The sequence below is a fragment of the Talpa occidentalis genome, unplaced genomic scaffold, assembly GCF_014898055.3.
Source record: "Talpa occidentalis isolate TD23 unplaced genomic scaffold, MPIMG_talOcc4v2.1 talOcc4.8, whole genome shotgun sequence".
NCBI classification, from domain to species: domain Eukaryota; kingdom Metazoa; phylum Chordata; class Mammalia; order Eulipotyphla; family Talpidae; genus Talpa; species Talpa occidentalis.
Genome location: NW_023605194.1, coordinates 113,076,062 through 113,089,643, shown reverse-complemented (window position 1 = coordinate 113,089,643; position 13,582 = coordinate 113,076,062). Strand labels below are relative to the sequence as shown.

Below are 13,582 nucleotides of genomic sequence, written 5' to 3'. Positions count from 1 at the left end.
GAGTGAGCCGAAGGCGGTCGGCCTTATGAAACTGCTTCTGATCCCTAAAATTTCCTGCCCCCCTCCACCAAGTCTAGGGCTGTCCCACGTGGGACGGAAGCAACAGGAGGAGGAACCTCCCGGAGGTCGCCATGACCTCACCACCTGCCCCCACCCAGAGAATCTGACATCACTGGGGGCATCTTATCTGCTGCTGGGAACAGAGACGTCTGCTCCCCAGGCACCCCCACAGAGGAAAGCCATGGGCCAGCCCTTTTCATCTCTTGAAAGCAAGAAGAACGAAAACCCAACCTGGCAACAACACGAGGACTTTGCAGATAATCAAAGCTGGTTCCTGGAGCATGGAGAGTGCGCCCCGGAGTCTCCATGCACCCCCACCCCCCAACCCGAGAGGCACCCCGAGGGCCTCAGCGCACACTTACCTGGCCGTGGGCCGGAAGCGCCGCGTAGGCCAGGGGCTGGCCCATCACTCCTTTCTGCTTCAGGAGAAGCAGGCGCTTCTGGTCCTCGCTCAGGTGGGCCCGGGGCGTCTGGAGCGGCGGCTGCGGCTGGGGCGGCTGCGGCTGGGGCTGCATGAAGGGCATCAGGGGGGCCTTGCTGGGGTTGGCCATGGGGGGCGTCATTCTCTGACTCAAGTCCGCATTGAAGTGGGTCAGGGGCTTGGTGTTGCCATACGAGAGAAGATTGTGCGCTTTGTTGAGGGAGCTGGTGCCCAAGTTATTTGGCTGCTGACCGATCATATTCATGTGGCTCTGAGGGAGGTAGTTGTTCATGGTCGTCTTCTGCAGGTTGTTTGCCATGGGAGGCACTATAGGGTTTTGGTTGTTAAAGGCTTGGGGGTACATCATCGGGCTATTTGGTTTTTCTGCAGCGAAAGCTGCGCCGTACGGACTGGAGGGGGGCCCTAGGGGCGACCAGCTCGCAGTCTGGTTCGAATGTTGCTGCTGCTGCTGCTGTTGCTGCTGCTGCTGCTGCTGTTGCTGCTGCTGCTGCTGCTGCTGCTGCTGCTGCTGTTTCTGCTGCATGAGCTTGGCCCTCTGCTGCTGCTGCGCAGCCATCTGTTTGAGCTGCTCCGCGGGAGACATGTCCGTGCCGGGCCCCGAGCTGGCAGTGGCCGCCGGGTTGAGGAGATAGCCACTGCCGGGCCGCGGGGGAGCCTGGCCTGGGGTGTGGGCTGGGTTTGGGGTTTGAGGGGACTGGACTGCACAGTTGGCTGGTGAGCTGGCAGGGTTTGGAGCAGCGGGCGTGCTGGCAACAGAAGGTAAACTGGCGGCCGTGGAGACAGTAGAAAAGGGCGGACCGGAAGAAGAGGGCCGGGCCTGGGGAGAGGCCATGGAGACGTGGGCGAAAGGAGAGTGGGCGGGGTCGCTCTTCACGCTGGCACTCTCCTGGGAGAGCGGGGTCTCGGTCGCTGGCTGCGAGAATTCTGGCTCCTTCTTCTCCTCAAAGTCCTCGTTGAACAGGTCCTGTATGTCATCCTCAGGAACCGTGTTGGCCAGTTCATCGATCAGTTCTTGCCACTCCTGATCGTTCAGGTTAATGTCTGAGAACAGCTTGTTCTGATTGGAGAGAGATGTTTCGGACGTGTCTATGCAAGTTGGGTCGTCGAGAGGCTCTTGTTTGAGGTCCTTGCCTTGCAAGATGGTGAAGCTCTCGTCCAGGTCGCTGCAACCGTTGACAGGAAGCTTGATCTCCGGGAGCCTGCCGTTCTTGCTGAGGTCGTCTAGAAGCCCAGGAGTGTGGGCGCCGCTGTTCTGCAAGGGCAGGGAAGGCTTCAGGTCAAGCTGGTGCAGGGGGGAAGCCGAAGGCAGTGGCATGTGGTTGGGCAGGTTGTTGATGGCTTCCATCCCCGCCGGAAGGTCCTTCCGCAGCCGCTTGCTGGTGGGGGAGAAACTCCCGTCGCAGGCGCCGTTCTGCTGGTCTCCATTGAGTGGGGATCGGGCTCCTTCCAACTTCCTTTTCACAGTCTCTTGCAGCTGGAAAAGAAACAGGGAAGAGAGTGACTACGCCGCCAATCCTGGCTGCCTGCACACCCGGGGTGGGCACGGCTGTGAACTAGCTGGGAAGAGGGTAGGCACCGAGGAGGGACGTGGCGCTTCGCTTCCAGAACTGGCCAGGCTTCAATTCAAATTCTGTGAGACAAGAGTTTAACAAGAGCAGAGCCCACAAGGCTCAGAGACGACAAACTTAAGAGCGGACGGTGGAGGACAAGAAAGACCGTGCAGGGCAGTGCTTCTCTCCGAGGGAAGACTCTGCCCTTATTTTCCGAGCAAATGCCAGGTGTGAGACTTGAGTCAACAGGCATCACTCTGGGGAACGATGCTAATGCCTGTCTTAAATTCTTGTCACATCCTAATTGGGAACATCAAGGAATGAAATCAACCACATTTCAGATGACGCTAACACCCTGATAAGAATATGATATTTAGCACTTACTGAATAGCACGGAGTTGACGATCAATGGTTAATGTGACCCCAAACTCCCGTGCAGTTCTTATTTGAGGTGACCTGCAGGTGCCTTGCACTACGGGGGCCCCGGGTTCTAAGAGCACACGGCTGCCGGTTCCCAAGTCCCAGGGAATCCTACTCCCAGGTTGCTCCTTTTCCCCCCTCTCTGCTCAGGCTCCTGGAGTCTCCTTTCTCTTTTCTAAATGGTGGGGCTGTTTGTCTTTGTCCTTCCGTGCCCACTCTACATGCTCACCTAGACATCGCAGGCGTTCCCACACCGGCAGCCGTCTCCTCCAGGCCTGAGCCCCGAGGAAGCACCAGCCCAGCCTTCTCTGCAGAGTCCCGCTAATTCAGGGCTCCCTTCCTGCACGCTTCACAGGCATATCAGACTCAACATCTCTCAGCGTTGGTATCTTTTGCTACTCAAATGTGGTCGTCACCTCTGCCCTCTGGAGCTCAGTAGCTGCCCAGTTACCTGAGTCAGAAACTAATGCATCTTGACACATCCCACATCGCCAGCCACCAAGTCCTTGGATTCTGCATCCAAAATATCACTGGAATATGCCCACTCACCTCCACCCTCCCTGCCATGATCACAGCCAGAATACCACTATCTCTTGCTAGATGGTGACAACAGTCCCTCGGCTGGTCCCTTGGCCTTGCCACCACCAATCCACCCGTCCACTCGCTTTTATCCTTTTAGTCATTGTCTTGCTTTCCACCAGTGTCTATTGTCCATGCTGCCACCTCTTTCAAAAAACACACGTCCAGGCCTCCCTGGTGGTCCAGGGGTTATGTCTCAGCACTATGAAGGTATAGGCACCCACTGCAGCAGGAGTTTGATCCCCAGCCAGGGAGCTACCCACATGGCACGGCAGACCTCTCCTGTCTCCCTGCTGCTCCCCTCAGCAGTGCATTTCAATAGATCTGCCTGTTCTGTTCCCCGCTCTGTCTCTGGTGAATCCTCTAACCTCCCGCACCTCTGGCCCACACCCCAACTCCTGTATGCATAAATAAATAAAATAAATATTAAAAAAAAACACACTTCCCTTCCTGCTTACAATCCCACAATTTTTCCATTGTCTTTAGAATAAAATGCAAACTGGGCCAACTTCACTGGCCCTTGCTCGTCCACCCAGGGCTATCCCTGCCTCTGCTCAGTGTCACTGCCCCACCCCTGGGCCAGACATTTTCAGCTCTTCTGAAACTCTGTCTTTTTTAATGTGCTAAATTTCCTTCTACCTCTAGGGCGGTGTACATATTATGATCTTTTCTTAGAAAATACACCTTCCCCTGGCTAGTAACTATTTATCTTTCTGGTGGTTCTTAGCTTTCACTTTCCGTAGGATGTCTTCTCTTCCATCTCTTCTACACGAGGTACCTTCTTTGACCCACCTACCCAGGTGTCTGATTTTGAGATGCTGCGTTCTGCTAAGGTGATCTCTACCCTGGCGAGTGTTAGTTCACCCAAGTGGGCTCAGTTAAGAAACCCAGTTAATATCCAGAGTGAAGTGAGCCAGAAAGATAAAGGCAAAGGATGATTTCACATAGAGAAAATATAAGTAAACAAAGTCAGTGAACTAATAAAACAAAATAACTATAAACTACCACACACTGATGACAGAAGTGAGGTTTCTGAGGTTAAGAGAGAGGGGGAGGCAGAACAGTCAAGGGGGAATAAGGGATGGTAGTGGGGAAACTAGAATTGATGACAGATATAAAGGATACATAGAAAGTAAATGAATAAACACATATGCAATACAGTATTTTTTAAAAAAGCCATGCAGGTGGTGGGTTGAAAAAAAAGAAAAATTGACGAGCAAGGTGGAGAAAATCTGTACAGTGTGAAGGAGGGAGAGGAATTCATGCACCTCAATGCTTATACATGGAAAAGAAAATTAAATACAACTTTTCCATTGTTAACTTCAGCGGAAAGGAGAGGATTGGGTAGACGGGACAAGGCTGGATTTCTCTGAATGGCTTTGTAGATTGGATTTTAAAACTCTGTATATATTTTACATCGTTATTAAACAAATATGTAAGAAAAGTCTCGCTAACTCAGTGGGTTTATTAACAGTAAACTGAATGCACCTGTCTCTCACTTTCCTTTCTGCCCCAAAGACCCAGGGCCAGGCACACGGTAGGTACTCGGGAAATGTCTGCTGATTGCAGTAAGGACGAGGTTGTGCGGGAAGGGGTTTCAGAAACTTGACAGAGCTTAGGCTGGAGGTTGGGAGGGAGGGAGGCGGCAGAGCAGGCTCCACTTGGCCAGGCTGTGCCTTTTCTTGGCGAAGGTGTCATATGTTACACAAGCAAAGCAATGAGAGACAGGCTCCCGCCAGGCCCCCCACTTCAGGGCACTCACAAGTGGAACCCGCAGGTTTTAGGGAGGCCCGAGTACAATAAGGCCTGTCTGCAGATGATGTGGGGGATTCCAAGAAGAGCCACTTGATTGCTGTTCTTTCATGAGTAGAGAATTCTATTTTTAAAGTAAACAGAAAAGATCCTTGAGCAAAACTCCAGGCTCACCCTGATTCCTGAATCTTCTGTTTTGAATGACAACACCAACCCCGTCTGCGGTCACTTGGCACAGCCCCCTGAGCGGCAGCAAACACGGCCCTAGCTGGGCTACACCGGGTGTGACTTCAGGGAAAGCCCTGGTTCCTTCCATTCCATTAGGTAGAAACTGAGAGAAAGGACATCATCGTGGCAGACCAGGAAACCAGGGTTCTGAGCCAAGCAGCGCTCACTCTTGGCTCCCACTGAAAGGGGCAAGTTCAAGTGCCCCAGCCTCAGGGCCTGAAGGAAACAAGGCACCGGGCACCTCCCGAGCAACACTAACCTTAAAGAACACAGCAATTATCTTAAAAATGAACTTGAATTGTTTTAGAAAGCACAAGCCCGCCATTCCGTTCTGGGCTCAGGGCTGGATGGGGCAGGATGCACCGATAAAGACGAACGCTATTTGTTTCTCGGGAAAACAGTGGCGGCCGAGACCGGGTAGACAGAGGGGCCTGGCTGAGAACCCCAACGTTCACTAGTTGAGAGGGGCCTCCCTACAGGAGGCAGGGAGGGCAGGAAAACAGGAAGAGAAGCAGAATGCCTGCATGCAAACTTCGAGTGAGAGACGTCAATATTGCCGGGACTCATAAATGTTAGTGGTGACCCCCCATCAGAGAGTGAGTGACGCCGAGGTCGGATTTCTCTGTGTTCACTGCTGACTTCCCAGAGATCGCTGCGCACATTCAGTGAATACCCCTGAGCGACTGCATCCTGGAACCCTTATCTGACCTCCCCTCAGCCTTGGTGTCCTTATGTGCAAAATGAGTTCACCGAACTCATGGAGTTACTGTGAACATGAACTTACAGGGCAACGGGAGGCCCTGAGCTTCACCTCAGCCTGCCACAGCACCCCTGGCACCTTAGCTATCACTATTTTCATTTCAGCATTTGACAGCTGACCATAGAAAAGTTTCATGGTACTTGCTGCACAGCTGTCTGGAAGCCAGATGCGAGGTCAATTTGAGCCAACAAATGATAGTGAGTGAGCTGAATTTTCGCTTCTGGTGACTCGCAGGGGGAGGTGGCTCTTAGGACTCACTTCCCCTGTAGAAGGTGAAGGAGGCAGAAGCACCAGCTCCTTCCATCTTCTCTCACCCACCTAGACACCCTTTTGGTCAGAAACATGTCAAGAAAACATCCACCTTCCCACAACCCGGTCACCTGCCACACGCTTTCCACCTTCCTACTGAGTCTGCTTTGTCCCGGAGAAGGTAAAATTCGGGAGCAAGGTCATGCCCGCTGCCCCTTTTTTCTCTAAAGGTCCCTATATCTAGAGACTAATCCCTCTAAAGTCCAAAGCTCATGAGGTTGCCGAGCAATTAGTACTTTCGAGATCCAGGGGGAGCAAGAGCCAGAACCGCAGCAGAGACTACTTTCTGGGTTTCCAAACCCCCAATAGATAGAATAATCATGTTTCAGCTCCCTAGTCAGCAAACCCCTAATGTTGTCCAAGCATCTGGTGAAGCTTTTTGAATATGAACAACAAAAATCAAATTTGCATTTCCCGCCCGGCCGCGTGGCCCGCACTTTTGTCCACACGCAGCTCAGGCGCCAAGGCTGGGGTTCGGATCAAATACATTTCCGGCAGCTCCCTGCTTTCCCCTGAGGCTCTGACGTTCTCCCCTGAACCCAAATCTCCACATATATCTCATGCTTCAACATTCGGGGGTGTAAGAAAGACGCCACTGAGGAAGTTAAATGACGATTTTTATGTTTTGTTTCGTTGTGGCCAAAATAGCAGAGCGCCCGTAGGGCCCACTGCCCGTCTCGTTGTCCATGGTCCTGAGCTAGGAAAGCAGGCGCCGTGAGGGTCTAGCTCTCTCCCGATGGCCCTCTTGGGAGCCAGGCGGGGAGCGGGCAGGGCCACAGACACGCCTGGTCCAGGCCAAGTGGTCCTCCTACGGCGCTCAGCGAGTGAGAAAGCCGCCCGCCCCCGGAACGTGGCCTTCCCGTGCTCCCAGCCCCTGCGCCCCCAGGACGCCCCCAGGATGCAGGTCAGCCTCCTCCGGGACAGCTGGGTCTTAGAAAGCCCCTGGCACTTCTGCCTTAGAAAGCGGGAAGCCTTGGTATGGGCTGGCCCTGTGGAGGATCAAACCCTGATGAGCACCCCTCCCCAGCTCCAGTGTTACTGTCACCCCCGTGAATGCACCTTCCCGCTGAGGGAAGCTGCTCACCCCGCGCCCAGGACAACGGGCCGCTGTTACGCAATGTGACTCTGAGGGAAACAAGGGCTCCAGCCTGAGTGTCCTCTACCGTGTGGCCTGATGGCTTGTGTTTCTGTGAAACTGGTGTGTGTGTGTGAGACGTGGCTTGGGAGGGGTGCTGTGACCACAGACCAGTAGCCAGAACAGCGTCAGGCTAGCTGTGCCCCTGTGGTTACAGCATCTCCTCACAGGATCGCATTTGATATGACGGCAAACCTTTGGGGCCAGTCATGTGCTGGTCTGAGGTTGTACAGGGCAAAGTGTTCTGGGGGTGGGGGTCACTTCCAGGACAGGGATGGGCACGGCTCAGACGGCCACTTCTCTGCTGGCCCGGGAGGTCCCCAATTCCCCGCAGGCCCTTAGGGCTTCCCTGGGCCATGGTGCAGAGATTCTCGCGGTGATTGTGAGTTCAAGGAAAACTCTTACTGTCTTGTCCTTGATTTTGAATGAAACTGGGCAGGATCCTGGGGCTTGGGTACAAAGATGAGGAAGCTGCTGCTGCTGCCGATGACTTGAGGGGGACAGAAGGGGACCAACTCCTGCCAACAACTCAAAATTTATTTTTTAAGATTTATTTTATTTGTGCATCCAAGAACTGGGGTGTAGGCCAGAGGTGTGTGCGTGTGTGTGTGGTGGGGGGTGAGAGCCACTGCAGCATGGTGCCAACGACTCTAAGGGCGGTTTTCTCACAACCCCTTGGGAAGAGGTCATCCAGGTGTGGGGAGATGACACGAGTGGGGTAGGGAAGGCTCAACCTGGGTTCAGATTTGGAGTCTGACTCCACGGTCCACAGGACCCTCCGTCAGCGGCCTCGGCTCTGCCGTGAGCGTCAGGCGCTTTCTCAGGCTGTTTCTGGAATCGTGCTGATTCCACCCTCGTCCCACCACCCACGCGCAGCTCAACCCCAAGAACTGTCTGTTCCTGTCATCTGTGAATTTTTTTCTCATCCTCCACCCCCTAAACCAGCGGCCCTTAGTTCAGATTCACCCCTTCGCTCGTGGCGTCCCTGCGCCCCTGTGCCCACCCTGCCTCCTCCCACACCATTCCCTGCACCGAGGCCGTGGCCGTGGCCTTCTTCACCCGCACGACTTGCCCATGCCCGTTCCCCACCGACAGCTCTTTGGAAGCTGCCCACGGCCTGCGGGGCTGCCCCACTGCGCTCCCCCGTCCCAGCGATGGGCTCCTCCCCTTCTTGTGGCCCCAACACCAGTCAGCTCTAAGCCTTCAGCCACCCTGCGATGTGCAGCTTCAGGACCCGCGGCGTTTAGCCCTCTCCGAGGCGCTGCGTGTTCCGGTGCCGTATTCCCTAGTGTCCCCGCCCGACCAATTCTAGTTTCTTCATGCCTCAGTGTCTCCCTTGCCTGTCCCGGCCCTCATCCCTCGCCCCCCTCCCACGTGAGCCCTCAAGTGATCCTCGCACTCACCCTCCAGCGCCGCTTTCCCTCAGGGCACTGACTGAATGTTGGGATCCTGAAAACCGCTCCAGAGTAACCACTGAATTTATGGGGTTGATGCCCTAGGTCGGCGGCTTGAGCGTTGACCTCCATAGTGTTGCAGAGGGAGGAAGTGTATAAAGACTTGGGGTATACTAGGGTGCAGGAAGTGGCTTGTGGAATGTCCCCTCAGTATCTATGGGGAGCCTCTGGGGAGAAGACCAGGGAGGTGATGAAGAGAGTCGTGGAAGGGAAAACTGAAGCCAGAGCCCAGACTATATCACCAAGGCCATCAGTTTGACAAGTACCTGAACCCCAGATTCTGGGGATTTTCAGTTGAGTTTTGAACCCCTGTACAAAGGCATCTGCTGGTCTCCACCCTCCAAAGCATTCCCTCCCCAGAGCGTGAGTGAGCTCCCCTCACCAACTACCAGATGCGCAGTATTTCCCAGAGTTGGAAATCAACTCCATAAGCTGATACGGATGCTAGTCACTTATTTAGAGGCTCAAGAGGACATTTTGGTCATTTTGCTCTGCTCTGATCAAATCACAGAATTGGTTTTCACATGATCTCGTCTCGTTCTACCAGCAGACACCAGCATCTGAAGACGCGGGTGCCTTTGGCTTCTTTAGTTAATGTGTTTGATGGGGGACCCCAAACACACATGCATCAGATAAGTTAATTAGAATGTGAAGAGTGTGCGAAGCAGGTCCGGAAGCACCTTCCAGATTTCAGCACCTTTAGGAAGGATCTCTGGAGGTTTATTCAGAGGTTCAACTTCCCAGTGACCACCCAACTATAAAGGAGCCTGGGATGCTGTTAAGATGCGGACTTCTTGGTCCTGTTCCCACACTCTCTGATTTAACAGCCTTCAGGGGCCTGGCCTGGGTGGGAGGCAGCTCTAAAAGTAGATTCAGTGTAGACGTTACCTACTACAGTCAAGAGAGACACAGGCCCAAAGAAACTGAGTAAAAACAGCAGGTTACTCTGAGGTGGCTGGCCCAGGGTGCCCAGTTTTTAGAAATTCTGATCGGGACTAATAATTCTGTGGAATTTCTGACATATTGAGGTTGTTGGTTTGATTTTTTTTTTAAGGTACACATATACACACAAACCCAACATCAACAGAAAGGTGATTTTGTTAATGGGTGAAACTCGGGGTCAGCCCATCAACAGGGCTATGGAACTGAGATACTTCAAGCCTCACAGATCTTGAATTCCACAGAAGCCCCGGAGACACTGTTAGGCCCCCGCCCAAGGGTGCAGGACCATTCAGAAAGCCTGGTGGCCTTGAGGCAATTTTCAGAAGTGACAGGTGATTTTTTCCCCCAATCTGCGCTGAGTCAGATTTAAGTAGAAAGCTCCAAACTTCCAAGTTTTTATCAGAGAATTTGATTCACGGCTGATGAAGCGTTTCAAGCTATCATTGTCACAGAATATCCTACTTAGCTTATCTACGGGGCATCAAGCTAAATGCCTGACATTATTTATTCCCCTGGTGTGACCTGATGGTTATTCTATATGGACGAGCAACGGACTCAGAGAGGCTAGGTAAATTGTCTCAGGGCACACAGCTCGACTTCGTGCCCCACCTGCCTGTCAAATCCCTGCTCTCACGCATCGGCTTCTCTACCTCTGGCGACTCCTGTCCTGTTGCAACAGGAGCAACCTCGCCTGAAATTCTGGGCAGGTTTGCGGGATGCTCTGTGTTGGTGCCTTGGACTCAGCTCTGCCTGATTCACAGAAAAGTCTCTCTCTCAATCTCTGTCACTCGCTCGCCCTGTGCTCCTCTCCCAGGAAATGCCACTCTGCAAAGTAGCATGTTTTGAGAAGTGATGACCGCCGCGGCCCGGGAGGAGCAGATGTGAGCATCCTCCAGGCGGCTGCCTCCTGGTCGCTTCTGCCAGAACAGCTCCCCCAAGCTCTATCGGTGCCCTGAGAGTCCCACAGCCTGAGCCCTGGACCGTTCTGCTTTTCATTGACATCAGCACACACACATATTACATTACATTTATTTTTAAGGACAAGAAACAATTTCCTTCGGAATATCTCCTGATATCGCTTACTAGAAGGCAGGCAGACATTATGTATTCAAACACGCCTGCGTGCATGACCTTGTATTACAATCTGAAATTCCTAATGGGATTTTATTTAGAGCTGCAAAGAAATGCCAGGGAAGGAGGCTGGTGAGGAAGGAGGGAAAGCCATAGGGAGGAAGAGGGCAAATGAAAAGATCAGATCGGATCTGCATCATCCTCAGCGGGAGGCCTGCACCGACAGCACAGACCACAGCACAGGCATGTCAGAACCAAGCGGGAGGTTTCGATTTGTTTATTTTCTGGGAGGGAGAGGAGAAATACTTCAGGGAGGCTGAGGACTTTGCTCTCCCTTGGGGAGGAATCAAGAATATTTTTATTTCACTGTTGACTCAAAGTGTCCCTTCTTTTCCATCAGAAATTCTCGTTTTGATGTTGGCCTCTCGTGGGGGACCGCCCCTGCCCCAGGCCCTGAAGTCCTGCCCAGCTCAGGAGGCGACAGCCCCCCACACCCAGACCTGTGGCTTCCAAATAGAATCCCAGCGTGCGCGATCTCCCTCGGGAAACACAAGAATTGAAATAAGATCTCAGAGTCTATAAAAAGCCTCTCTGTCCCTCAAGGAGGTCGGACATAGCTCTTCCCAGTGAGCTGTAGTTTGCATAAAGCAAAGCTAGGAGTTACTCCTGGAAGGGAATTCCAATTTCTCCCTCCTGCTCTCTTTGTCTCTCTTTTCTCTTTCTTTCTGTCTGTCTCTTTCTCTCTGTCTGTCTTTCTGTCTGTCTCCCTCTCTGCAGCACACACACACGCACCCCCTTTGGTGAGTAAACAGACAGGCCATCTTACGTCTAGATGGAGCCTGACTCCAGCTGAAAGCTCAGGGCTCCCTGAGCTTGGCTGCCAGCACACCTCTCTTCAGAGAAACTTTGTTTACAAACAGGAAAGCAGCAGAACTAGGGGATTTTTCTCTGTAGGGCGAGTCAGCTGGGGAAGACGGTGTCCTCAGGCAGACTGCACGCCCTCGCCCTCAGGCACCTGGGTGTGAGCCTCTGGCTGGCGGTGCCCACACACCCTCACGCCCTCGCCCACAGCAGCAGCTTTCCCGCGCAGGGCGGGTCTTTCGGCTGCGGGCAGAGGCTGCCTGGCTTCATCCACCCGCAGAAATTCATTTTTCAAAAGAAATTAGACTGAGAAGCTGTTGTTATAGCAACAGTCAGGGGCAATCACACAGCCTTCCCCCGTCCCTCGTGTGGATGTCTGTGGGCGGCCATTTCAGTTATACACAGGGGCACCCGGGCCCAGCCTGGGTGGACCCCTCATGGGGTGCAAGGTTCAGTCCTCTCTGTCCAAGCTCAGCTGACAGACAGACAGACCTGCTTGTCCCCAGGCCCCTCCCCATCCTGAAGGGCACCAGCAGGGATGAGCAGAGGAAGACCTCTGCCCCCCCAATGTTTTCATCTCTTGGGTAGAAACTCCAGGACCATGTGACCACTTGGTTCCCCTGGGGCCCCCCACGTCCTGGTCAGTTTAGAATGGGGGTGTCCCTTAAGGATGACAACATCAGCTATCACCACCCTACTTGGCTTCCTTTGATCCTCTGGGCCTTTATTATTGGGGGTTGGGGGAAATTCCTGACCCCTCAAACCACAATCAACTAGCTCTAACATGCTTCTTTCCTGATGAAAATATTCTCTTAGTCCAAGCTCCTGTAGCACGTGACCTTGCAAGGAGTCACCAGCTTAGGTGACTCCTTGGTGTGTTTGCCCTTGGGACACACCGGGAGGTAAAAACCTGTGGTGTCCACACCAGTGACTCATGTTACAGGCTGAGCCATGTCCTCCCCAAATCCCCAGGCGGCAGCTCCCACTCCCAGGACCTCCCATGCGGCTGTATCTGGAGACAGCACTTACTCATGAATCTGTTATTCTAGATGATTTCTTCTGATACTTTTTCTCATTTTTGTCATTGGAGGGCATGCATCATGACGGGTGTTAAGCTGCAGGGCTCACGGGGTGAGCAAATGGGGACGGAGGGACACTGGGTGGTGAAGGACAGATCTGGATTTCAGTCAGTGACCTGACTGCAGTCTCCACACATTGGTTCTCACCAGATGGAGTCTTTAAAGAGCTCATTTAGTTACAGTGAGGACTTCGCGGTAGGCGCCAATTCAACCTGGGTGAGGAAGAGGAGACCAGGACAAGACGCAGCGGAGGGGAGACACGGGGAAGACGCCTGTCTGGGGCCCAGCAGAGACGCCCCAGAAGACGCCAGCCCTGGTGATCTTGAACTTGCAGCCAGTGTCCCTCTAAGTCAGCCAGTCTGAGCACCACCTGTCACGGCAGCCCAGACTAACAACACAACTCATAGTCTGGTTCGAAGACGTCCTTTCAGGCTCTGCAGAGGCCGGGCAATGAGGAGCTGTTTTGTAAAGGGATGCCTTGCACACATTTGCTCCTGTGGATCAGCTCATAGAACACCTACTGCGTGCTGGGGTCTGGGTCAGGCACCAGGGACATACCAGTGACACGAATCAGTCTCTGGCCTCATTTTCAGCCTCTGACCGAGTGGAAGGGGAGGACGCGGGTGAGCAAGGAGCTGGTCTGCACTAGGCACGGAGACAGAGGCACAGGACAGGCCTTCGGGTCAGTCCCGAAGAGCTGAGTGCCCCTGCAGGGACTGATGGGCAGGCTGAGGGGGTAAAGATTCGTAGTGAGGTGGAGATTCCAGAGGATAAAGAAAGCACAAAGGCTGCACAGGTGAGATGTTACAGGTGCTCTGTATTCATGCGCTCAGGCCGCCATAAAAAACACCAAGGCTAGACAGCCCACAAGGGGCGGGGGGGGGGGGGGCGGGGAGAGGGTCACCAGGGCGGGGGGCTTCCTTTAAGGCTTTGCCCCCTG

The 13,582-nt window shown here is 53.6% G+C and overlaps 1 protein-coding gene across 1 annotated transcript in view; it reads right to left on the bottom strand.

Moving 5' to 3' along the window:
• Positions 1-13,582, bottom strand: part of MAML3 (mastermind like transcriptional coactivator 3) — a 339,406-nt gene that overhangs the window by 136,053 nt on the left and 189,771 nt on the right. Inside the window, exon 2 of the mRNA XM_037496361.2 lies at positions 423-1,976. Within this exon, the coding sequence (XP_037352258.2) occupies positions 423-1,976 (1,554 nt within the window). The remainder of the gene's footprint in view (positions 1-422; positions 1,977-13,582) is intronic.